We start from the raw sequence: 24,617 nt of genomic DNA, 5'->3' as shown, positions 1-24,617 counted from the left end.
CACTTGTAAGCTACACGAGAGGGCAGTACATGTGGGGTACATGAGAGGGTAGGTGGTGAGGTACATGCTAGGGCAGTACATGAGGGGGCAGCTGGTGAGGTGCATGGGAGGGAAGCTGGTGAGCTGTACATGTGGGGCAGCTGGTGAGGTACATGTGGGGCAGCTGGTGAGGTACATGTGGGGCAGCTGGTGAGGTACATGAGGGGGCAGCTGGTGAGGTACACGTGGGGCAGCTGGTGAGGTACATGGGAGGGAAGCTGGTGAGCTACACACGAGGGCAATACATGTGAGGTACATGTGGGGCAGCTGGTGAGGTACATGTGGGGCAGCTGGTGAGGTACATGAGGGGGCAGCTGGTGAGGTACACTGGAGGGCGGTACATAAGAGGGCAGTTGGTGAGCTACACGCGAGGGCAGTACAAGTGGGAGGTACATGAGGGGACAGCTGGTGAGATACATGGGAGGGCAGTACATGTGAGGTACATGAGAGGGCAGCTGGTGAGCTACACGCGAGGGCAGTACATGTGAGGTACATGAGGAGGCAGTTGGTGACGTACACTGGACGGCAATACATGCGAGGTACATGAAGTCAGCTGGTGAGGTACTCGGGAGGGCTGTTCATGTGAGCTACACACGAGGGCAAACGTGAGGTATATGAGAGGGCAGCTGGTGAGCTACACACTAGGGCAGCACATGTGAGGTACATGAGGGGCAGCTTGTGAGTTACGTGAGGGCGGTACATGAGGGGGCAGCTGGTGAGCTACACACAAGGGCAGTGCATGTGAGGTACATGAGGGCAACTGTTGAGGTACACTTGAGGGCAGTACATGGGAGGTACACGAGAGGGCAGCTGGTAAGCAATACGCTAGGGCAGTACATGTGGGAGGTACATGAGAGGGCAGCTGGTGAGCAATACGCTAGGGCAGTACATGTGGGAGGTACATGAGGGGGCAGCTGGTGAGGTACATGGGAGGGCAGTACATGTGAGGTACATGAGGGGCAGCTGGTGTGGTACATAAGGGGACAGCTGGTGAGGTACACGGGAGGGCAGCTGGTAAGCTACACGCGAGAGCAGTATATGAGAGGGCAGCTGGTGAGGCACATGAGGGGGCAGCTGGTGAGGCACATGAGGGTGCAGTACTGGTGAGGCACATGAGGGGGTAGCTAGTGAGGTAAATGAGGGGCAGCTGGTGTGGTACATGAGGGGGCAGTACATGTGAGGTACATGAGAAGGCAGCTGGTGAGGTACATGATGGGCAGCTGGTGAGGTACATGGGAGGGCAGTACATGTGAGGTACATGAGGGGCAGCTGGTGTGGTACATAAGGGGACAGCTGGTGAGGTACACGGGAGGGCAGCTGGTAAGCTACACGCGAGAGCAGTATATGAGAGGGCAGCTGGTGAGGCACATGAGGGGGCAGCTGGTGAGGCACATGAGGGTGCAGTACTGGTGAGGCACATGAGGGGGTAGCTAGTGAGGTAAATGAGGGGCAGCTGGTGTGGTACATGAGGGGGCAGTACATGTGAGGTACATGAGAAGGCAGCTGGTGAGGTACATGATGGGCAGCTGGTGAGGTACAGTCGGGAATAAAAGTATTTAGTCCGATACCAATTGTACAAGTTCACCCACTTAAAAAGATAAGAAAGGCCTGTAATTGACATCATAAGTAGACCTCAACTATGAGAGACAACATGAGAAAACACATCCAGAAAATCACATTGTCTGATTTTTAACAAACTTATTTGCAAATTATGGTGGAAAATAAGTATTTGGTCACCTACAAAGAAGCACGATTTCTGGGTCTCACAGACCTGTAACTTCCTCTTTAAGAGGCTCCTCTGTCCTCCACTCATTACCTGTAGTAATGGCACCTGTTTGAACTTGTTATCAGTATAAGGCCGGCTGCAACGGCCGTGACGGGCTCCGCCGCGAAATTCCGTGGTGGAGCCCGTCACGGCGCCCCCAAGGAGACCCCATACTTACCTGCGGATCCGGCGTCCTCGCTCCCGCATGACGCTTCCCCGACACGGCGGCGGTGGGCGGGGAAGCGTTTTCACGCTATCTTCTGCTGTGCTACAGCGTGAACGGACGGCTTCCATTGACTGTAATGGAAGCCGTCAGCGCGTACACCCGCGGCAAATAGAGCATGCCGCAGAGGAGGACGGGTGAATTCACGGTGCGGAATTCCGCACCGTGAGCACTGAGCTATTAGGTTCAATAGAACCTAATAGCTGCGGGCAACGCAGCGGATTTCCGCTGCGAATTACGTGGCGGAAATCTTTTCGTGGGAAGGAGGCCTAAAAGACACCTGTCCACAAACCCAAGCATTCACACTCCAAACTCCACTATGGTGAAGACCAAAGAGCGGTCAAAGGACACCAGAAACAAAATTGTAGCCCTGCACCAGACTGGGAAGACTGAATCTGCAATAGGCAAGCAGCTTGGTGTGAAGAAATCAACTGTGGGAGCAATAATTAGAGAATGGAAGAGATACAAGACCACTGATAATCTCCCTCGATCTTGGGCTCCATGCAAGATCTCACCCTGTGGGGTCAAAAAGATCACAAGAACGGGCGTTGCAAAGTCCCGCACGAATCTCCGCCACGGGAGCCGCCGCCCGGGAGCAGGAGCCGGCATGCTTGCAATTGTCAGCCGCGAGCGGAGAATCACAATGATTCTCCGCTCGTGGACACGGGGACGGCGCTTTCCATAGCAACGCTATGGAAGCGGCAGACGGCATGATTCGGTGGCGATTTACCGCGGGTGAAATCACGTCTTTGGACAGGGGGCCTTAAGTGGGAGAACTTGTACAATTGGTATCTGACTAAATACTTTTTTTCCCCACTGTATATGTGAGGGCAGCTGGTGAGGTACAAGAGGGGCAGCTGGTAAGGTATATGTGAGGTACATGAGGGGCAGCTGGTGAGGTATATGTGAGGGCAGTACATGTGAGGTACAGGAGGGGGCATCTGGTGAGGCACATGAGGGGGCAGTATATGTGAGGTAGATGAGGGGGTGGTATATGTGAGGGCAGTACATGTGAGGTACATGAGGGGCAGCTGGTAAGGTACAGTATATGTGAGGCACAGAAGGGGGCAGCTGGTGAGGGACATGGGGGGGCAGCTGGTGAGGGACATGAGGGGGCCGTACATGTGAGGTACGGTGAGGGGGGCAGTATATGTGAGGTACATGAGGGGCAGCTGGTGAGGTAGATGAAGGGGGCAGCTGGTGAGGTATATGTGAGGTAGATGAAGGGGCGGTATATGTGAGGGCAGTACATGTGAGGTACATGAGGGGCAGCTGGTAAGGTATATGTGAGGGCAGTACATGAGGTAGAGTAGGGGGAAGCTGGTGAGGGATATGAGGGGGCAGTTGGTGAGGGACAGGCGGGGGCAGTTGGTGTGGTACAGGAAGGGGCAGTTGGTGAGGCACGGGAGGGGCAGCTGGTAAGGTATATGTGAGGTACATGAGGGGTAGCTAGTGAGGTATAGGTGAGGGCAGTACATGTGAGGTACAGGAGGGGGCATCTGGTAAGGCACATGAGGGGGCAGTATATGTGAGGTAGATGAGGGGGTGGTATATGTGAGGGCAGTACATGTGAGGTACATGAGGGGCAGCTGGTAAGGTATATCTGAGGTACATGAGGGGCAGCTGGTAAGGTATATGTGAGGCACAGGAGGGGGCAGCTGGTGAGGGACATGAGGGGGCCGTACATGTGAGGTACATTGAGGGGGGCAGTATATGTGAGGTACATGAGGAGCAGCTGGTGAGGTAGATGAAGGGGGCAGCTGGTGAGGTATATGTGAGGTAGATGAGGGGGCGGTATATGTGAGGGCAGTACATGTGAGGTACATGAGGGGCAGCTGGTAAGGTATATGTGAGGGCAGTACATGTGAGGTACAGTAGGGGGAAGCTGGTGAGGGATATGAGGGGGCAGTTGGTGTGGTACAGGAAGGGGCAGTTGGTGAGGCACAGGAGGGGGCAGCTGGTGAGGTACATGAGGGGCAGCTGGTGAGGTACATGAGGGGCAACTGGTGAGGTACAGGAGGGGCAGTACATGTGAGGTACATGAGGGGCAGCTGGTTAGGTATATGTGAGGGCAGTACATGTGAGGTACAGTAGGGGGAACCTGGTGAGGGACATGAGGGGGCAGTTGGTGTGGCACAGGAAGGGGCAGTTGGTGAGGAACAGGAAGGGGCAGTTGGTGAGGTACAGCTTCCCTTCGGGCAGTTGGTGAGGTACAGAAGGGGGCAGTTGGCGAGGTACAGGAAGGGGCAGTTGGCGAGGCACAGGAAGGGGCAGTTGGCGAGGCACAGGAAGGGGCAGTTGGCGAGGCACAGGAGGGGGCAGTTGGTGAGGCACAGGAGGGGGCAGTTGGTGAGGTACAGGAAGGGGCAGTTGGTGAGGTACTTGAGGGGGCAGCTGGTGAGGTACAGGAGGGGCAGTACATGTGAGGTACATGAGGGGGGCAGCTATTGAGGTATATGTGAGGGCAGTACATGTGAGGTACATGAGGGGGGGGGCAGCTGGTGAGGTAGATGAGGGCAGTACATGTGAGGTAGATGAGGTGCCGGCTGAGCTGTCACATCCCGGCCTGTCATGTGTGCGGATGGAGGCGGGGGAGGCCGTGTGACGACGCTCCCCGCCCTGTCTCGGCTCAGTCACGGAAGTCCCGTGTACAGACGTGGCTGCGCGCCGTTCGCGCTGGTGGCGGCCCCGGGGTGTGATGAGGAGAAGCCCCGTCCTGCCCCCCTCGGGCTCGGGCCGCCCCTCTGCTCTATAAGCGGAATGCAGAGGCCGGCCTGGCTGCACGTTAAGCGGCTGCTGAGCCTGATGGGCCGGAGGCCGGACCTGCTGTGTGGGGCCATAGCGCTGAGCTGCGCCCTCGTCGTGGCGCTCAGGTTCACCTGCAGGTAACTTCCTCCTCCACCTGCTGACCATAGCCATATGTCCTAGTGCGTGTACAGGGTATACACTGCATATATAACACCTCATAGTCTAACACACTGTATACACCACATAAAGTACTACAGGATACGTATACAATACAGCACACGGTACTACAGTATACACTGCATATACAATACATACATCATTGCCCAACATAGAGTACAGCATGTATCCTTGTCCTATAATATACGCTACATATAGACCCACAGTATATTCCACATGTATCGTGGTCCCATACACAGCGCATATACACTACATATATCTTAGTTCCATACACTAAATATTCTAGCCCCATACAGTGCACATGTATTGTAGCTCTGTACAGCGGATACATGTATATCATAGTCCTATATACAGCAGCATACATACACTACATATATTGTATACAATGAATATATAGTAGCTTCATATATACACTACATACATCATAGTTCCATACACAGCCCATACAGTATGCACTACATGTATCATAGTCCTACGGATTATACAGCACATATATTATAGCTTCAGACCCTGTGCATGTAACCTACATATATAATAGTGTATATACCTCATATACCGCACATAGGGGGACATTTACTAAGCTGGTCTTTATACCGTCACACAGTGCCCCTAATACAGATCTCTACATGTATCAGGCGCATCTCGGCACCTACACAGAAATATACATCACGTCTACGGGTGGATTTTTTTCACCATGTATTACACGTGTGTTGTGTGTCCTCTTATTACACGGTGTATGGAGTTAAAGTCAATGGACTTTTATTGATCTACGATGTGTGTACACACTGCGTATCGACGCGCATGAGAAATAGATCGCAGCATGCTCTATTTCTCGGCGTACCACGCAGCGTGAGCCCTATACATTTATATAGGCGGTATATGAAACACTGACCATATGCTATACATTGTGTATGGGTGAAGACTCATATGCAACCCTACTAAGAAACAAAACCAGGATTTTAAAAAAGTATCGCACTGCGCATGTGCGTGAGATATGTGGTCATGCGCCGTACACTCGCTGCCCGGGATCTCTGCCAGCAGAGCTGGCATCACAAATACTGGTAAAACGCTGCGGGACAGCCACACGGTTTACCCATATGCCCATGGGCAGGAGGCTTAGTTTACATAAATCTGTTTTACATAAAGTCTCATCCACCTTTTTACAAAAAAAACCCTGAACAGTCGCAAGTTTTTTGGAAATCACCACTTGCCCAAAAATATGACACTTTACACTAGAAACAGAAAAAGCTTTCTGAAAGTCCCATATATAACACATATTTGCATAATGGTCCCGTAACCTCGTTACCCGTGCCTTAGGGTATATTCACACAAGCGGGGTCTGTTGCTGATCTGCCCCGTCCTACAAATCTGTACAAATATACCCCAACAGTCCCATATGCTGTATCTGCGTAAATCACCGTCTGATACTGTAGCACAGATATCGCTCAGCTCACAGGGGGCTCAGCACACTATTTTTGCTTTTGCCACAAGTTCCATTAACCACTAATGTGAGAAGTTGTATGACTGTCCTGTTCCCTACTGGCTTCCATAGGAGCGCAGCAGGTAGGAGTCTGGGTGGGTTGTGGCGAAGAGCCCCCCGTGTGTCTAGGAGACAGTGAAGACCCTCGTACCTGGAGGGGGGCGGATTACAGATAATAAAGGCTTTATGATTTGAGAACATGCAGCTATGTATACAAATCTTAAGGCCCATTTAGACACAATGATTATCGCTCTAAAGCTATCGTTGTGTCTTAACTGCGCTGACCGTCCAGTTTTCGTTATCCCGTCGCTCATCGTTGTCTTTCAGCGTGCTGAAAGACTATGATGAGCCTTATCAGGATTCACAGCGGGATGCAGCTGATACTATTGTTTCAGCTGTATCCCGCTCCCTGATCACAGGTTGGGTATGAAGAACACCGCGGTCCAGCTGTGTTCTCCATACCCTGCACGGAGTGCTTGGCTGTATAACAGCCGGGCGCTCCGTGCAGAAAACAGCTGGATGCAGAAGACAAGAGGGGACACCTCGCTTGTCGTTTGCATCCCCCGCTCGGAGTGCAAGGTGATCGCTTAACGTTTGAGCGATCATCTTGCCCTGTAAATGACACAACGATTATCGCTCAAAAGACATCTTTTGCGCGATCAATCTTGTGTCTAAATGGGCTTTTAAAGCGACCCTCCATGACTGGTGAAACAAAGATGGGCGAACCACCTCTCTGACTGCCTGATGTAAACTGTACATAGTATGCAGCGGTAGCCTGTGGTCACATGGGGCGGAAGTCTCACGGAAATTCCACGAGACTTCCGTGGCAAAAAAGGCAGCTTCAAAACCCTGCGCTGTTTGGCTTGTGATTGGCTGAGCCGCGGTGCTCGAGAACCAATCACTGCAGCGCTTGATGAACCAATCAGAGTCAACGCTTCATGGAGGCGGGATTTTTAAAACCCCTGCCCAGGAAGCGCTGGCTGAAGACTGCAAACAAGTGCTGGAGCTGTAGAGGAGAAATGCGGCGGAGCGACAACGCCTCTTAGGTGATGTGATGTTTTTGGGGTTTTTTATGTTTGTCATGCAGCTAGGGCTTATTTTAGGGACAAACAGTAGAATTTTCTACTGTAAAAGTTGCATCGCACGAAAGCCATGTTTTCATGCAACACATAGGAAGTCTGCCTAGGGAAACATGGGCTGCAAAGCATTGCAAATCGCGCCTGTATAGAGCATGCTGCGATTTTGTATTCTAGCAGTGTAGCAGCCTACAAAACATCGCTCATGTGAAGGAGCCCACCAGAAAGCATGGGCTTCACATGTGACCTGTAGCGCTGTGCCATCACAAGAAAATCGCACAATCTTGTTGCCTATGTGAAGTCGGCTTAAAGAGCTATTCTAGTGATTTTTTTTTTTTCATTCGTTATGTAATTAGTCCCCCAGCCTAAGATAATACTGGCGCTAGATGGTCATGTGATGCTGTACTGATGCATCATGGTATTGGTAGCGCAGCATAGAGGAAGCAGGGAAAATTTCAAGATAGGCTTCCTTAAAGGGGTTGTCCCGCAAAAGCAAGTGGGGCTATACACTTCTGTATGGCCATATTAATGCACTTTGTAATGTACATCATGCATTAATTATGAGCCAAACAGAAGTTATTCACTTACCTGCTCCGTTGCTAGCGTCCCCGTCTCCATGGTGCCGTCTAATTTCAGCGTCTAATCTCCCGATTAGACGCGCTTGCACAGTCCGGTCTTCTCCCTTCTGAATGGGGCCGCTCGTGCCGGAGAGCTGCTCCTCGTAGCTCCGCCCCGTCACGTGTGCCGATTCCAGCCAATCAGGAGGCTGGAATCGGCAATGGAACGCACAGAGCCCACGGTGCACCATGGGAGAAGACCTGTGGTCCACCGTGGGTGAAGATCCCGGCGGCCATCTTCGCAAGGTAAGTAAGAAGTCACCGGAGCGCGGGGATTCGGGTAAGTACTATCCGGTTTTTTTTTTAAACCCCTGTATCTGGTTTGTCTCGCACCGAACGGGGGGGCTATTGAAAAAAAAACCTGTTTCGGCGCGGGACAACCCCTTTAATGAATTTGGCCCATCTCTACCTGTGCACCACAACCTGAGGTCTGGGTCTACTATACACTGGATGTCCACTAGAATTATAATTTCTGCCAGTCTCTGGTGGCACTGCCCCATACTGCTTACTTACAAAAAATAATTGGAGTCAGCGAAAAAATCTAAATGGTTGCATGTTGTTGTACAAATGTTTTGCGCCAAAATGTGAGCTTGTTTCATGCTAGAAAACTGGAACTGACCGATACACTTTGTATTCTATAGGTGTCCGGTAAAGTTTGTACATGGATGACCGCGGTGCTAATAGAACATTCCCAACTATTGATGGCAGTTGGGGCCTAGTCACTTTGCTTGGCAGGTACAGTCAGAACGTTCTCAACAGGTCTGTAGCGCTCCGCTTGTCAGTGTGGATCCACACACGGATTTAGCCCTGTCAATAGGAAAAATCTATGCGGATTTTCCGACATGTCGCTACTTCATGAAAGCTTGCGTCAGAAATTCCAGACGCAAATTTTGGCCATTGGCGGGGCTGAACCTGTGTGTGAATCTGCAGCTGAAATGCAGACTTTTGCCTTGGGTTTAGAGGCGGCATTTTCACCACGTGAACCTACCCTAAGGATGCACATGGGTGAGTGCGATAGCGAGGCCAGAAACTGCTCGGTATCTCGCATGCTAATGTGTGTTTTTTTTTCACACTGATGTGAGGCTTTTAGCATTCAAAAACACTTTGCAAAACTGAAATCCTCAGGCGCGTGTTTCACATCCGTCAGGGGGCCGCACGTGTTTCTCATTGATTTCAATGGGATGCATCACACTGTATTAAGGTTTCATTGAAAACAATGGACGAGGCGTTCCGAGGGAATGCCAAAAGGTAGAACATGCCGCGATTTTTAACTCCTTGCGGCGTCGCTGTGAGCAAAAAAGTTGCTCATGTGAATTAGTCCATCCAAAAGAATGGAGTTCATATCTGTATGCGGTTTGTGCATCTCAACGCACAAAACTGGCGCGAGATTCTCACCCGTGTGAATGTAGCCTAAGGCTAACTTCACACAGACTAGTGCGATATCGGGCCATGAATCACGGCACAACTTTGCCCTCGCCAACATGCGATTTCCGGATGGATACGAAGCGTTTCTATATCAAAACCGTCTCACATCACTTCTGCGGCGGAGGGTCGCCGAGTTTCTCCCATTGCTTTCAATGGGAAATATCTCCTCGTGTGCGCCTAGTACGTGGTGCGATGTTGTTGAAAACAGTGGGCGAAGCAATTCGAGGGCACGCCTAAAGATAGGACCGTGATTTGTTTCCTGCAGTGCGATATAGGAAAAAAAAAATCGCTTGTGTGTATGACTGAGAATGTATTCAAAAGAATGGGGTTCATATTCGCGCATCTCGCAACGCACAAATCTCGCCTGTGTGAAGCCGCCCTAAGAATGTCGCTTCCACTTCCGTCTGGTCAGTATGTGTTGGTACACTGCTAAAAAGGTATCTAATGTAGAAGCTTCACTATCCCATCCTGTTGGAGCCCAGTAAGAAAAGTGTCCACTTTTAATATGGTAGCCTGTGGGTGATGGAGGCCGCTATAGGGTATATGCCACAGGCATCTGTTATATACTTGAGCTTCTCATGATCTATCCAGTAAATGGATGCCATAATAGCCTATGGGTGACAGCCATTTGTGCAACGCATTTAACAGAGACCTATGTCACCTATGGGGTATAATGGCTTCGCTTATTGGACATGTCATAAAGAGCTCATGATGCATATGTCAGCCAGACAGGTATCCTTCCAAAACCACCACCCACCCCTCCCCCTCATGCACTTCTGTTTATGGTGGAGTTAGACTAGTAAGTATTCAGCCGACAACGTATGGCACCTTCACGCTTCACATTAAAGGGTTGTCTGGATGGGAGAGCCCAATCGGTTAAAGCAGCAGTCCTTTCCATCCTCTCCTCCAGTGCTGCAGCCTCACAGTCCTCCCCGTCTTTGTTTATGAGCGGTGACCACTGCCGTGGTTTTCTCTTGACATCACATCTCCAATCCTGGAAGCCATGATGCCAAGAGAATGGCGCACGCCTGCTGTGGCCTCTGATTGGCTGCACCACCATTTTCCCGAACTCATAAAGTATAAAAATATCTACGCCAGGTACAACAATGTCACGCTGTTACTGCAAACTTAAAGGGGTATTCCAGTTTGCTGTCAAATGAATAAATGTTCGAGACCGGCTTGCTGACCAATAGCAGGGCAGCACTTGATGGGGACGCACACCGGAAGGAAGTACAGAGCCGTGAATTATGCGAAATGTCGTTTCAAGCTGCATACTGGCAGGGATGCTGCGGCTACCTAGGAAAATAATGATGCGGGGAAACCTCAGAAACGGAGGACAGGATAAGAAAGTAATGGCTGCTCCGATTTATACCCCTAACCAACTGTGCATAAATGTGACACCAACACCTCTCATATCTGGACATTTTAAGAATTCCCTTCACAACCAGAATTCCCCTTTAATGTTGCACCATCTTCTGCACCAAATTTTAGATATTAAGGGGATATTTGTCTGCTTTGGACAATCCCTTTTTCTTATAGGGAACCTGTCACTAGGTATGAACACTATAAACTAGGTTATGGCGCTCATACAGCGGGTTCCCCGGAGTCTAGGGTGGTATTTTTTATACTTGGCTCCCCGAACCAGCGCAGACTGTAGATCTGCCCACGTGGTTGCAGCAGCTTCCTGATATTCGGAGCATGTGAGCGCCTCACTGAATCCTCCCCCGCCTGGTCTCCGCCAATGTTCTGAAGCATCGTATTGGTCGAGGCAGGGTTAGGAGGAGGGTTCACTGAGCCACTTTGACGTCGCATAACACAATGACTATCGCGAAGCAGCCGCGCAGGAAGTATGTGCAATCATGCAGAATGTTTGACCGGCATATTAAAGTAAATGCACAGCTGGCATATTTACTGGTGTGGTAGAGGCGGCCAGCGGGCCCCCTTGGCTTAGGGGCCGGGTCACAACAGCGACCCCTGTAGCTACGCTACTGATCAGGAGAGCAAGAATGTACTTTGGAGTACATATAGCAGTGTTACAATGTGTTGCTATTTATCTTCATTGTGTTACAGCAGAGTAATGTGATTTTATATTGGCTGAAACCAGGATGTATATGCTGTATTCCATCCACTTATCACAGAAGGTCATACATGAGTACACAGAGACATGAAAAGGTACTTCTGTGTTATCACACTTAATGGATGCTGAGCTTTTAAGAAACTTTGTAATATATCTTATCAGAGAAAAATGCTTCTAAATCCCCTTATCAGGCTCCTCTCCTACTCCGTTTTTCAGAACGAGTGAACAGTTTAGGAGGAAGGCTATACTAAATCTTGGCAGACAAGACAGACCAATCACTCACTGATAGATGAGATCACATGCTGACTATAAAAAGGAGTAGCTGAGAGAGAAACAGATGCTGCTGTATCTAATAGTGTTTTCCTGTCTCTCAGCTACTGGAATCTCCTCTACACTGCTCAGTACTTCTCTATATTGTCTTCCAAGCTGCTGCTTCACTGTATAGGCAAGAGCTGGAAAGGGGAGTAGAATCTCTTGCTGCTTTCGGTGTGCTATGTATAGGCGGCATCATAGCAGTTAGTCTACACCCACTAACTCAGGGAGAACTGATAATTGGAGAGTCTACAGAGGGGAAAACTGGGGGAAAATGTAGGATACAAGTAATATAATTGCCAGATATAGTGTTATCCTGCACACACACACGGCAGCTGCTGTAAGCAGGTTTTTCCTCCTGCCTCTCCTTCATTCATCAGCCTTGTATTTCCACCTTTTGAATGCATTGGGTCATTATTAGCATCCGACTCTGTCTCTCCTTGCCGAAGCAATCTTGGACCACCCCTGTTATATAATGTACAAGGCCCTTACATTCCCAGGTGGACCTTATCTAACCAGCTAGTTGCCAATCCTGTATAAGCAGCTGTTTTTCTTGCTTTTTCCTTAACTTTATTTCTATTTGTTTTCAGCCGTGCTAAAGATGTTGTCATGCCAGCAAAGCCGCCCAATCCCTTCTTCCCCGCTCAGTCACCAGTGGTGGACCTCTTCTTTGGCCAAATTGACTATGCAGACCACCTTCGTCGGAACTCTGACATAACCTTGTTTTTCCTGTATGCTCCCTGGTGTGCACAATCCATCGCTGCTAGAGAAGAAATCGAGCATGTAGCTAATAAGCTCGCAGATCAGGTAAGTGCAGGATTTCTGTATTGTTTCGTAAGCCATATAGGAAAACCTGTAAAATCTAAGTGCGTGTTAAAGGGACGGGAACCCAAAATTGGTATTTGATATTAGTCTGCACCAAGAATGTCAGACAATTCCTTTAAATGCAATTCACCGCACATATACAGTGGATATATGTGAGATTTGGATGGAGTGATCTCGGGAGTCGAGCCCGCTCCATACTTGCCAGGTTTTGGCCAGGATTGTAGATATGATTCCTGCGACTAACACTTTAGATGCCATTGTCAGTATTGACAGAGGAAGGAAGCTCATTTTGTCTCCCAAATGCCCCCACTGTGCTGAGATCGCGGGAGGCCCTTTCTGTGTGAAGGCCGCCAGGCATGCTATGGATTTCTTCCTATTCTAGTACATGTACTAGCTAGGATGCTAGTAAATGTACGATGTACTGCAATTGATCAGAACGCTGCACATTCAAGTCCACTTTGGGGACTAAATACAAAAAAAAGAAAAGAAATTTAAAAAGGTGAATCAAACTTTTTTTTGCACCAATTAAAGTCTTTATATACCCCCTTTCTCTTTCTTTTTTTTTTTTTACGTATTTGGTATCTCCGCATCTGTAAAAGTCTGATCTATAAAAGTAATGCATTTTTTATTCTGCTGTCAGGAAAAAAAATACCCATTGTTAGAATTGTACTTTTTGGTAACCATCTCAAAGAAAAAATGCAATAGTGATCAAAAAGCTGTATGTTCCCCAAAATGGTACCCCTAGAAGCTACTATTAAATAACAAGCCTTGATGTTAGTTAAGTAAAAAAAAAAGTATGACTTTTTTTGAGAGGAAAAGCAAACAAAAAAAACCCAAACTATTTTATAATTGTATCTGAGTTGGAGCTCACACCATCATCTTAGAGCTCATAGCGTCATTTTTGGTGTGTTTGTAAATTATATATATTTTATTAGGTACTTTTTGTGGCTGTGAATTGCTGGTGGCATCAGGGAAAATGCAGGAAACAAAGAAGTTTTTTCTATTTTCCAGTGATCAACTTGTATCATAGGAGGTAAGTGGCCAAGTACAGTCTGTTATACCTGTTTCGGTCTTTTTTTTTCACAGTTGTGTAATAAACTTTAAAGCATATCTGGCTTTTCAGAATAAGCTAATACAAGGTTAAATCACCAGTTAACAGCAATATGTTATATATGGGAGTTCATACAGGTGCAAAATGCCAATGAGCATCCTGTCACATACCTATTGCGAGGGTAGGTGCTCCGTTGTCTAACTCCAAGTTTTCTATAAGGTGACATGGTTGCATAATCCGACTTGGGGGCCCTTTTACACAGGAACATTGATGGGTGCTAAAGCATCCGACAGACATCCCAGTGATAATCGCTCCTCTGCATTCATACAGGAGCGATGATCGCTCAGTGAAGGGAGGCTGGAGATTACTTTGCCCGCCTCCATTCATAGTAAACAGGCAGTTATTCATAGATGAAAGACTGCCTGTCTACATGGACCGATCATTCAGTTTTTATGCCTGCCGGAACTGAACGGTGAATGACTTATGGTCTGCAGTTCACTTGCTGGCAGCATTTACACTGAATATTTATCATGCAGATTGCAGCGAGAATCTGAATGATTATTGCTTTGTGTAAAAGGCTCCTTAGACTGGTGACACACAAGTGTTTTACGGGTGCATTTATGCGTATCCATGAATGAATGTCTTTGCCTGACTGCAGGTATCCGAACCCGAACGCTGAGCATCATAGGAACGTATGATGCTTGGAGTTTGGGTCAGGATACCTCCAGTCAAGCCAGGACACTTGTCTGTATTATGGACGCATAGATGTGTGGCCATAATATGCTCATCTGTCACTGGCCTTAGGCTGCTATTGCACTGTCTTTCTGCTGCAAAACACAAGCAGAGCTACGCTGATTGTGGAAGGCACCTGGACTTATGATATTGACAAGTCTAGGTGCCGGCTGCAATCAGTGTAAGGCCTCATGCACACGGTTGGATTTTTGCTGTGGGATCTGGAGCGGGTGTCCGCCTCCGGATTCCGCAGCAATAACCCTTCATAGCATGCTATGGAAAAATGATTCTTCATGCACACGAGTGGAAACCAATTGCAGTTTCTGCTTGCAGATGAAAAATCGCAGCATGCACCATTTTCCTGCGGTTCCCACACGAATGGCTTCTAATGAAGTAAATAGAAACCGTCCAACCCGTGTCCTATCCGCAATTGACATTGCGATCAGGCCATGGATTCTGTGGGAAAAGCAGGAGTTTAAAAAAAAAAAATTAAAAAAAAATTAATATAATAATAATAATCTGTACTGCACATGTCCAATGGCGAGCCATACGGACCGTCCGCAGTACAGAAAAGAATAAAATACAGGTACGTGCGGATGCCGGCTGGGCACAGGGTCTGATTCCACTGTGAGCTCCTGCATGTGAAATCTAACCTGCCCATATGCATGCAGCCTAACTCCAGCTGGGTTTTGCAGCAGAGACACAGCATGTAATGGCAGACTAACAACTTATTGCTCACCCTCATATTGCTAAATGGATTTTCCAGCACCCTTCACCCTTTTCACCTTCATCCTTTTACATTGCCCAATGGATGATGGGTGTGCGAGTGTGTGTAAACTGGGTATTTTGCACATGTGTGATCCCTCTTATATAATATTGTGGCTTGTCTGCATCCTGCTGGGAACCAGTGGTGTAAATGCGCACATATGGATTTGCAGTGCATTTTCCATGCATGTTTGCACTTGGAATACCTGCAGCAGAATACAATAGCGGTAAAGTAGAGGAGATTAATGTGCAATGCTGCTTTTACACGGAATGATCAATGATTAAAACAAAATAATTCAAACAAGCGAAACTAAGCAATAATTGTTCAGTTTAAACACAAACCAATGAATTTTTATCGTCTAAGCTGGTGATGACGTTACCAGCTCGTTGTCCTCCGCTAGTTGAACCTTACAATCTTGGGTACACCTTGCATACGGCCTTCTGAATGCAGCCTTAGAAATCTCATCTATTTGCTGTGGAAAGTATACAAACTAAAATTGATCTGTGGTTCAGTTTTAAATTGGCAGCATGTGCGTTTATCTTGCAGATGTATTGGGATTTTTTTTTCTTCAGAATCTATGGGAAAGTCTGCAAGATTTGGTACAAACCTGCCTCTGTGGATTTTCTGTGGAAATTTTTCACCATAATCCTGTCCAGTGTGCATTTACCCATTGACAGTAAAAGTAATTGCTTTATATATGCATTTATGAACCGGCTACCATTGTACTAAGAGTTGATCACAGGAGTTCTTCATGACAATACTTGGTTTTGTTTTTTTATCCCTCTGCATCTTAGTGTTACATATTTTTGCTTGCAGTTTCGGACCTATTGAGTATAAAGGCCCCTTGACGGCGGGATATATTGAGAAGTTTGTTCGAAGAGTCATGAGTCCGGTTTTATATGTTCCTTCAGTGGAAAAATTAAAGGATTTCCTTTCCAACTTGGAGGTATCGTCAGCTTGTAACGTCTTTCCTTGGCTTATTTAGCCTTCTGAACAGCTGGGTTTACATAATGTGGTTTGTGTTTTTGCTTCCTGGGTGGTTCTTAAAAATAAAGATGTATAAAAAAAAAAAGCACCAAAATAAAAAAAGGGAATGATGAGAGAGTTTTACTTCATCATCTTTTCTTTTTAGGCCGGCTACACGCAGGCGGATTTGCAATGCAGAATCCAGAGTGGGCGTCCGCCTCCGGTTTCCGCGGCAAATACCATCCATAACATGCTGTGGAAAAGTGTTAATTCCTGCACACGAGCGGAAACTAATTGCGGTTTCCGCTCATGGAGGAAAAATCGCAGCATGCTCCATTTTTGCACAGATTCCATTAAAGTCAATGGAAGCTGTCCGATCCGCAGCTCTTCTGCAGTTGCGGAAAGGTCGTGGATTCAGCGTCATCACCTCGCAATTTTGTGGGAAAAGCAAGAGTTTTAAAAAAATCTGTACTGCGCATCTCCAACGACGAGCCATGCAGACCATCCGCAGTATAGATTAGAGAAAAAGAAAGTGCATACACACACAGACAACGCTGCTGCCAGGGCCAGTTTCTGCATGCAGAATCTGACTCGCCTGTGTGCAGGCCACCTAAAGCAACCCACTCAGGATCAAACATATCCTAGGACTGAGGACATTGTAATATTACCTGCCACTCTTTTCCACTTCTGCCACAAAACCATTGGTTCTTGGGGCCCCTCTTTGGTCTTCCAAGATGGCCACACTGCTCCTCTCACTACCTGATGCACACTGTCGGTAGTCAGACACTTCATCTTGCTTTCAGAATTGCAGCATCATTCATGTAAGCAACCCTAGTAGATGTGTGTTTATAGTCTAACATGCTACTAATGCACACTACTGTACTTAGAAAGTGTGGTGGGTATCTTGAGAGACTGAAGAAGGAGACTTAAGGACTGGCAGGTCTGCTGCAAGAAGGGAGAATGGTATGCAATATCACTCCACCCCCTGGACTTAGGACAGACTTTGATCCTGAGACCTGGGGTCACTTTAAAGGGAACATATCATAACTTTTGAGCCCCATAAGCTGCATCATAGGCCTCAAAGGTCAGGGAACGGGAAGTGGTATTTCATACTCAACGGGCTCCATGTTCTAGCATTGTGTCCCTGCAAAGTTGTTGCACTCATACGGTGACTTTTCACCTGGAAATTTGTGCACGCCTGTATACAGCGCTAGGAGGGTGCCTGTTGAGTATGAATCGCCACTCACCCTTTCCAGACCTTTTGGGCCCCACAACACAGTGTATAGGGCCGAAAGGTCACGGCAGATTCCTTTTTTAAGATCCTAATTTTTGGGAAATAAAATGTAGAAACTGCAGAATGGAAATCCAGTCTATAGATAAAACTGCTACAGATGTAGCTAACTTTTACCTTGAGTTTGTCAATCTATCTCACAAACACTGAACGGAGGTTAGACAGATTCCTGCGCTCCATGCTCTTCCCTGCTTCATTAGGAAGATGGAACAATACCTCTGCAGCGCCACCTATTGGAAGGCAGCATTCCTGCAAGTCAATGCACGACTCTGTATCCAAGTCTTTATTACAATAACTGGGAATTGAAAACCAAAAGTCAGAATACCATACACAGACAGGTTTTTGCCCCTCATCAGCGTGCAATAGGTTTTCTGGCGTGGCTAGTGAGAGCCCTATGACGTAGGTCGGGAGGGGTATCATCTCTCCTTAAGGAGAGCACCTAGAAGGTAAGTGAGGTTTTCTGGCTTTTGGTTTTCAATTCCTAGTCATTGTTATGAAGAGTCTAACATTGGATGCATTCCTGCAGGTCGATAGGTGGCGCTGCAGAGGTATTGTTCCATCTTCCTTATTTGCATATTTCCCAGAAGTCTCCTCACACACCTAGGTGCTCTCCTTAAGGAAGGATAATATCTTTCCCTTCTCTGCCTCACACATGCAGCCATTGCAATCTGATGGTTTTTACAAGTTTATATTTTGATGTCTGCCATAGTTGTACCCCATGCATCGGTGTAGACCAGGCTCAGGAGCTCAGCCCACCTCATACGCAGTGAGTGCTTGCTGCAGCAACAGGATCCGTGATTAACTGGAACGATGCCCTTTTAACAATTTACATACTGCTGTCGGTACTGACAATGGCACTTACATTGCCTGATAGAGGGATGGAGCTTCTTATGTCTCCCTGCAATGAAATCTAGGAGTGCTGTTTGATTGCCGTGACAGCTTGGGGCCTTGTGAAGACCCAGTCAGGGATTTATCTCTATTAAACCTGTAGCATAGGAATAAATAAATAAACAGTGCCTGGTAAATAATCCCTCCCACCACCTTCATCTAAGGCCTCGTTCCCATGGGCCGATTTTTGCTGTGGAATCTGGGGTTGGCATCCGCCTCTGGATTCCACAGCAATAACCCTCCATAGCATGCTATGGAAAAATGATTCTCCAATGCACACGAGCGGAAACCAATTGCAGTTTCCGCTCGCGGATGAAGAATCGCTCCATTTTCCTGCGGTTCCTGCACGGACAGCTTCCATTGAAGTCAATGAAAGTCATCCGACACGCGGCCCGTCCACAATTGACATTGCGAATGGGCCACGGATTCCGCGGGAAAAGCAATAGTTAGAGGGGGAAAAATAAATCTGTATTGTGCATGTCCAATGGCAAGCCGTGCGGACCAACCGCAGTACAGAGAAGCCGGAAGAGGACAGGTCCGCGTGGACATCGGCAGGTTCACTCGCTGCAGTCAGGGACGGATTCCGTGTGGGATTCCACAGCCTGAATGAGGACCTGCTGTGTGCTTGAGGCCTCACTCAGATAGGGCCTCTTTTACTACTTGCTGTAAGGCAACTGGCGGCTGTAAGAGCCCATCTCTGTTGGGCATGCTAAACCTCACTAAGTAACCCGCCTGCAGTCACCTGTGTGCACTAAATAGGGATCCAATGGAAATTGTGATCTCTGAAAGTCTATTTTGTCTGTCTTCTTGGGCTGCATTCACCCCTGGCGTATTTTGTTGTGTTTTTGAACTGTAGCCTAAAAAAAAAAAAAAATGCATGTAGTTTTAACAATGAATGCTGTTTGTAAAAAATTGTGTACAGTATTTGAAAAACAGTTTGTGGTACAAACACGCAGCAAAACGCTAAAGCCTTATGTCCACGGGGAAAATCAGATCCGCTGCAGATTCTCCATGGAGAATCTGCAGCGGGTCCCTCCTGCCCCGCGGACATGAGCGCTGAAAAGGAGAATAAATAAGAATAAACTCACCTCCCATCCGCTCCGTTTCTTCTCTTTGCTGCGGCGTCATCTTCTCTCGTCGCGGCCGGATCTTCTTTCTTCGGCTCGGCGGATGTGCATGATGACGTCGGTGACGTGCCCTGCGCATGCGCCGGGCCGAAGCAAAATGATCCGGCCGCGACTGAGAGAAGATGGCGCCGCGCCGAAGAGAAGAACCGGAGCGGGTGAGTAAAATATGATTTTTGTCTCCCGCGGATCCGGACGGCTTCCATAGGCTTCAATAGAAGCCCGCGGGAGCCGTCCCCGCGGGAGACCCGCATGAAAATGGAGCATGGTCCAGATTTTTCCATGCTCCATTTTTTTTAAAAATCACTTTTATTGACGATCCGCGGGTATTTATCTACCCGCGGGTGGTCAATGCATCCCTGCGGATTTTAATTCTTATTTTGCCCGTGGACATGTAAGTGCAGCCCTAAGAACCATTTACTTGCATCGATCATTGCTCAAAATTCATTCCAACGACCGCAAAAGAGCAATAAGTGTTGAGTGTAAACGCTATCATGGTGCTCTTCATCTGAACGATGATTTTAAAATGAACTTAAAATCTATAATTTAGCAGCAGAAAGATAAAGTATTTCTCAACAGACCGCAAGCTGTATTCTCCGTGGAAGCTGGGAGATTACAGTGTATTCTGCTGGCGGCCCTGATGAGAACATTGCAGCTGTGTGCAGAGCCCAGCTCACATGGTGGGCTTTGCAAACAGCTCCCGAAGGCCCTTTTACATGCATATGAAAAGATCGCTAAAAGTGTCAATCGTTCAAAAAGTTTATATTTCTGTGCAAATGGACCTTTTAGGGTACGTGAACATGGCTGTTTTTTACTCTTGATGATTTTTTTTTTTGGACTGAAATGGTGTGTGTGTGTGTGTGTGTGTGTGTGTGTGTGTGTGTGTGTACACACACGTATACTTTTATTTATTTTTTTTCTTACTCAGACGAGTAGTCTGATGGGGGAAAAAACAACTGCAGCATGTCCGATTTATTCATTTTTTCGAACGATAATGGCATATGTCAACGTGCGGTGTTCAGCACATTGGATAGCGCATGGGTGGGGTGTGTGAGGGCTGTCTGAGTTTTGCCTGAGAATTTTTAATCCCCAATATGCAGGTACCCTTAGCCTTGGTTCACACCTTGCTTATTGTCATTACCTGCAATGTACATGCTGAGAGTACGTATATAGTCTTTGATTGACCCCACATGTGTCAAGAGCGTCTGTTTGGCATGCTTTTGGTCGAATGCCCACGGACGGATTATCGCTGCGGAAATCACGGTCAGACACCCGCCGTGATTTTTGCAGCAATGTCCATCCATGGACCTGCTGTGTAAAACGATTTTCCCCTGCCCACGAGCGGAAATCTGCTGCCATTTTCTGCTCACAGGGGGAGAATCGCAGCATGTTCTAATTTTAATTGAAAAACGCACGGACTGCTTGCATTGCAGTTAATGAAAGCCGTTTGTCCCGCGATACTCTGTGCAGCGGGTACAGTGGAAGTATCACGGGAATCCGCGTCCTACCCCAGTGTCAACCAACACTCTCGCGGCAGATCCAGGCAGGTGAGTATAGGGTCTCTGGGGGGCACCGGATCTGATTTCGCAGGCGGAATCCGACCCGGCCGTGGTCATGAGGCCTTAGGCAGCTGACAAGCCACCTTTTTATTCCATAGTATTTGCAATACAAATGAGTCCTGCAAACAGGTGCTGCATTGTATTATATAGTTTTATTTCTTAAACACTGGGAACTGTCGGAATCAGTAGACATGTACGGACTCCGGCGTATACATATATATATGTGTGTATATGTTAGTATGATTTGGTACAGAATTTGTTGCATGTTTTGAAATGTCCCATAAATATGGATGAAAGGCCTGATGTTACCATTTTAATACAATGCACTTGACAGAGGGGTATATGAAGGAGTTGGAGGTTTGGCCCACCGACTCCACAGCCCTGCTGCAAACAAGCATGATACATGAATGGGATGTGAACGGACCCTAATCTTGTCCGGTGGTATTTCACTTCTGTTATGCTTTCCATTTTTATGTATTACACTGCAAATAAGCTTATTTATATGAATCCAGAGACCCTACCGGAGTCCAGTGACTGCTGACCTATTAAATCAGTTATATTAAAATCGATATGTCAAGTATTGGCACTTACCAGGCATTCTTGGGAAAGTCCAGGCTGTGATAAGCGGCCGGTGGTTATATTATAGGGCTGGGGTGTGGGCGTCTTTGAAGCTCAAGAAAATATGAAGAGAGATTAAAAAGATGGATATAATTTTTTTGTGTACAGTATGTGAAACTAATGCTACGTCATGGTTATGTAGTTATAATTACTCACCAGCAGGTGGTGCTAACTTTTTTTATTCAAATGCCTAACCTTACATAGTCATCGGTCATTGTACAGATCTCTTTTCATTGAAACAAGTCATTGTATTAGTAGTTGTACTTAATTGTTTATGAGATACCGGCTTCAGAATGGTGTTGGGCTGCCCTTGGCCTCAATGACTGCAGTCGCCCTCCTAGACATGTTGTCCACCAAATTCCAATAGATGTGTGGAGGGATTTATCTCCATTCCTCGAGGAGTTCTTCAGATGGTGATGGGGGATGCTGGGTGTGATGGTAGATGGGGTTGAGATTTGGGCTTTGGGCTGACCAATGATGTTTGCAGACCTTCTCCTTAGGCCTCATTTCTATGACCGGTTCAGGATCCTGCATGCGGGAGCCCACAGCGGAATCCTACTCTGCCTGTGACTCTTCTTACCTGTTTCTGCAGGCGGGGAAATCTGCGTGGATCTCTATTCTCCCGGGACATCTATACTGCGGATGGTCTGCACGGCTCGCCGTTGGACATGTGGAGTACAGAGATATATAATATATTTTGTTTTTAAATCTCCTCTTCCTGCAGAATCTGCAGCTTGTCCGCAGTTGACACTGAAGACTGGTCAGCTTCCATTGACTTCAGATTGTCTGGTCTCCCTGAATGTGGCTGCACAGCACACACTCCAGTTGTTTTCATTTTCCAATAATTGCCAACAGTGGACTTGAAAAGGTCCTGTACTGATTGGTGGCTCAGGTGACCTCCCACCACCATACCTGCCAGCTCTATACTTGGTGGCATTGTGATGGTTTAGGTACTGGGTTATCTCATACACTCCTTTATTCCTAATGCTCACACATCCGCCTGACAGCCCAGGATTGGTGGGGGTCCCAATACTTTGGTCAGCGTGTGCGTATATTCTAGTTGTTTTTTTTAATGCAGTATAATGATCAAACGTGAGCCTGAACTGCACAGCCTCTGCTTTGATGGGGCACATTATGAAGGAACCGTCTTATAATGAATCCAGCACCACACAGAGCTTGTGCTTTGAGACAGAATATCATTCATGGTCCTTCCTCTTATTCTTTTGCAGCCCGGAGTCCTGGGCTTTTTCGAATTCAATGCATCGCCTCAACCTCCCGGCTACCTGACCTTCTTCAGATCTGCTCTGCACTCATTACAGAAAGGTATGTGCCGCTCGTCCGGGTTGGGCGGCTTTCTCAGCTGTGATTCATCTTTTAATTAAAAAGGCACCCCTCCACTTCTCTTCACTCACACTTGTTCTATTGGGTGCAGATCTCATGAGTCCTCGTTACTTTAACCCTTTGCTTCTAAAATAATGAGTTCAGAGACCGGTCTGTACCCGAGTGGAGATACAAAGGCAGGACTTACATTGAGCAGCTAAGAATCACAAACCATAAAAGACCAATCTTGGTTGGCTGCAATTATTTCTACTAGAAATCCTGCATTCATTTATTAACCCCTTAAAGGGGTTGTCCCGCGCCGAAACTGTTTTTTTTTTTTTTTTCAACAGACCCCCCGTTCGGCGCGAGACAACCCCGATGCAGGGGTTAAAAAAGCAAACCGCACAGTGCTTACCTGAATCCCCGCGCTCCGGTAACTTCTTACTTACCGGTTGAAGATGGCCGCCGGGATCTTCTCCCTCGGTGGACCGCAGCTCTTCTGTGCGGTCCATTGCCGATTCCAGCCTCCTGATTGGCTGGAATCGGCACGTGACGGGGCGGAGCTACCAGGAGCCGCTCTCCGGCACGAGCGGCCCCATTCAGAAAAGAAGACCCGGACTGCGCAAGCGCGTCTAATCTGCCGATTAGACGCTGAGAATTAGACGGCACCATGGAGACGAGGACGCTAGCAACGGAGCAGGTAAGTGAATAACTTCTGATAACTTCTGTATGGCTCATAATTAATGCACAATGTACATTACAAAGTGCATTAATATGGCCATACAGAAGTGTATAGACCCACTTGCTTTCGCGGGACAACCCCTTTAAGGGTGTGGCCGGCCTAGTTTAATAGTAAAGGGGACACAGATTGTGTTTTTATTTCTTGCACATCCTAACTTTTTCAAAAGCCACAGCATTTTTTTCCTGTTTACATAAGCCGTAGGAGGGCTTGTTCATAGCCAGTGAGCTGTAGTCTTTATTGGTACCATTTTTGAGGTGCATGTGACCTTTTTGGATTATCTTTTTTTTGGGGGAGGGGGGGACCAAAATGTTCAAAAACAGCAACTTGGCTTAGTTTTTTAATTGAACAGTGCTTGCCCTGCAAAATTGAAAAGATGATCAATTAATAGTGTTTTTTTTTATTTCCTTAACTTTTTTATTTTCCTTTGCCCCTATAGGGGACTTCAACAAGTGATCCAATGATTGGTCTGATAACACACTGCAATACTTCTGTATTGCAGTGTATTTTTTTTTCTATTCTTTGACAGTGCTAACCATGGCAGGTCGACTGATAGGTTGAAATGCCCAAAGGAGGCCTATCAGACCTTTGTGATTAGATGGCAGAAGGCCAGTGATGTGACAGAGCAAGCTTTCTGTGGTTAGTGGCCAGGATTGAAGTTGGCTCTAATCCTGGCTGTCAGATATAGCCGGCTCCTACTTCTGTCGCTTCTTGACTTCAGTAGAGCTGAGTTGCAATTTCAGACACTGCCTATGGACAAGTGTGGTGCTGTTTCTGGAACAAAGCAGCCATACATTTC

At 47.4% G+C, this 24,617-nt stretch overlaps 1 protein-coding gene across 1 annotated transcript in view; it reads left to right on the top strand.

Annotated features, from left to right (window-relative positions):
- The first annotated feature begins 4,669 nt into the window (after window positions 1-4,669).
- The window catches only part of TXNDC11 (thioredoxin domain containing 11), a 34,717-nt gene continuing 14,769 nt past the window's right edge, over window positions 4,670-24,617 (top strand). The window contains exons 1-5 of the mRNA XM_066576190.1: window positions 4,670-4,912; window positions 12,530-12,746; window positions 13,700-13,797; window positions 16,130-16,259; window positions 22,989-23,082. Coding sequence (XP_066432287.1) covers window positions 4,788-4,912; window positions 12,530-12,746; window positions 13,700-13,797; window positions 16,130-16,259; window positions 22,989-23,082 — 664 coding nt within the window. The 5' untranslated portion in view covers window positions 4,670-4,787. The remainder of the gene's footprint in view (window positions 4,913-12,529; window positions 12,747-13,699; window positions 13,798-16,129; window positions 16,260-22,988; window positions 23,083-24,617) is intronic.

This window comes from Eleutherodactylus coqui, chromosome 8, assembly GCF_035609145.1.
Source record: "Eleutherodactylus coqui strain aEleCoq1 chromosome 8, aEleCoq1.hap1, whole genome shotgun sequence".
NCBI lineage: Eukaryota > Metazoa > Chordata > Amphibia > Anura > Eleutherodactylidae > Eleutherodactylus > Eleutherodactylus coqui.
This window is presented reverse-complemented; position numbering and strand designations above follow the sequence as displayed.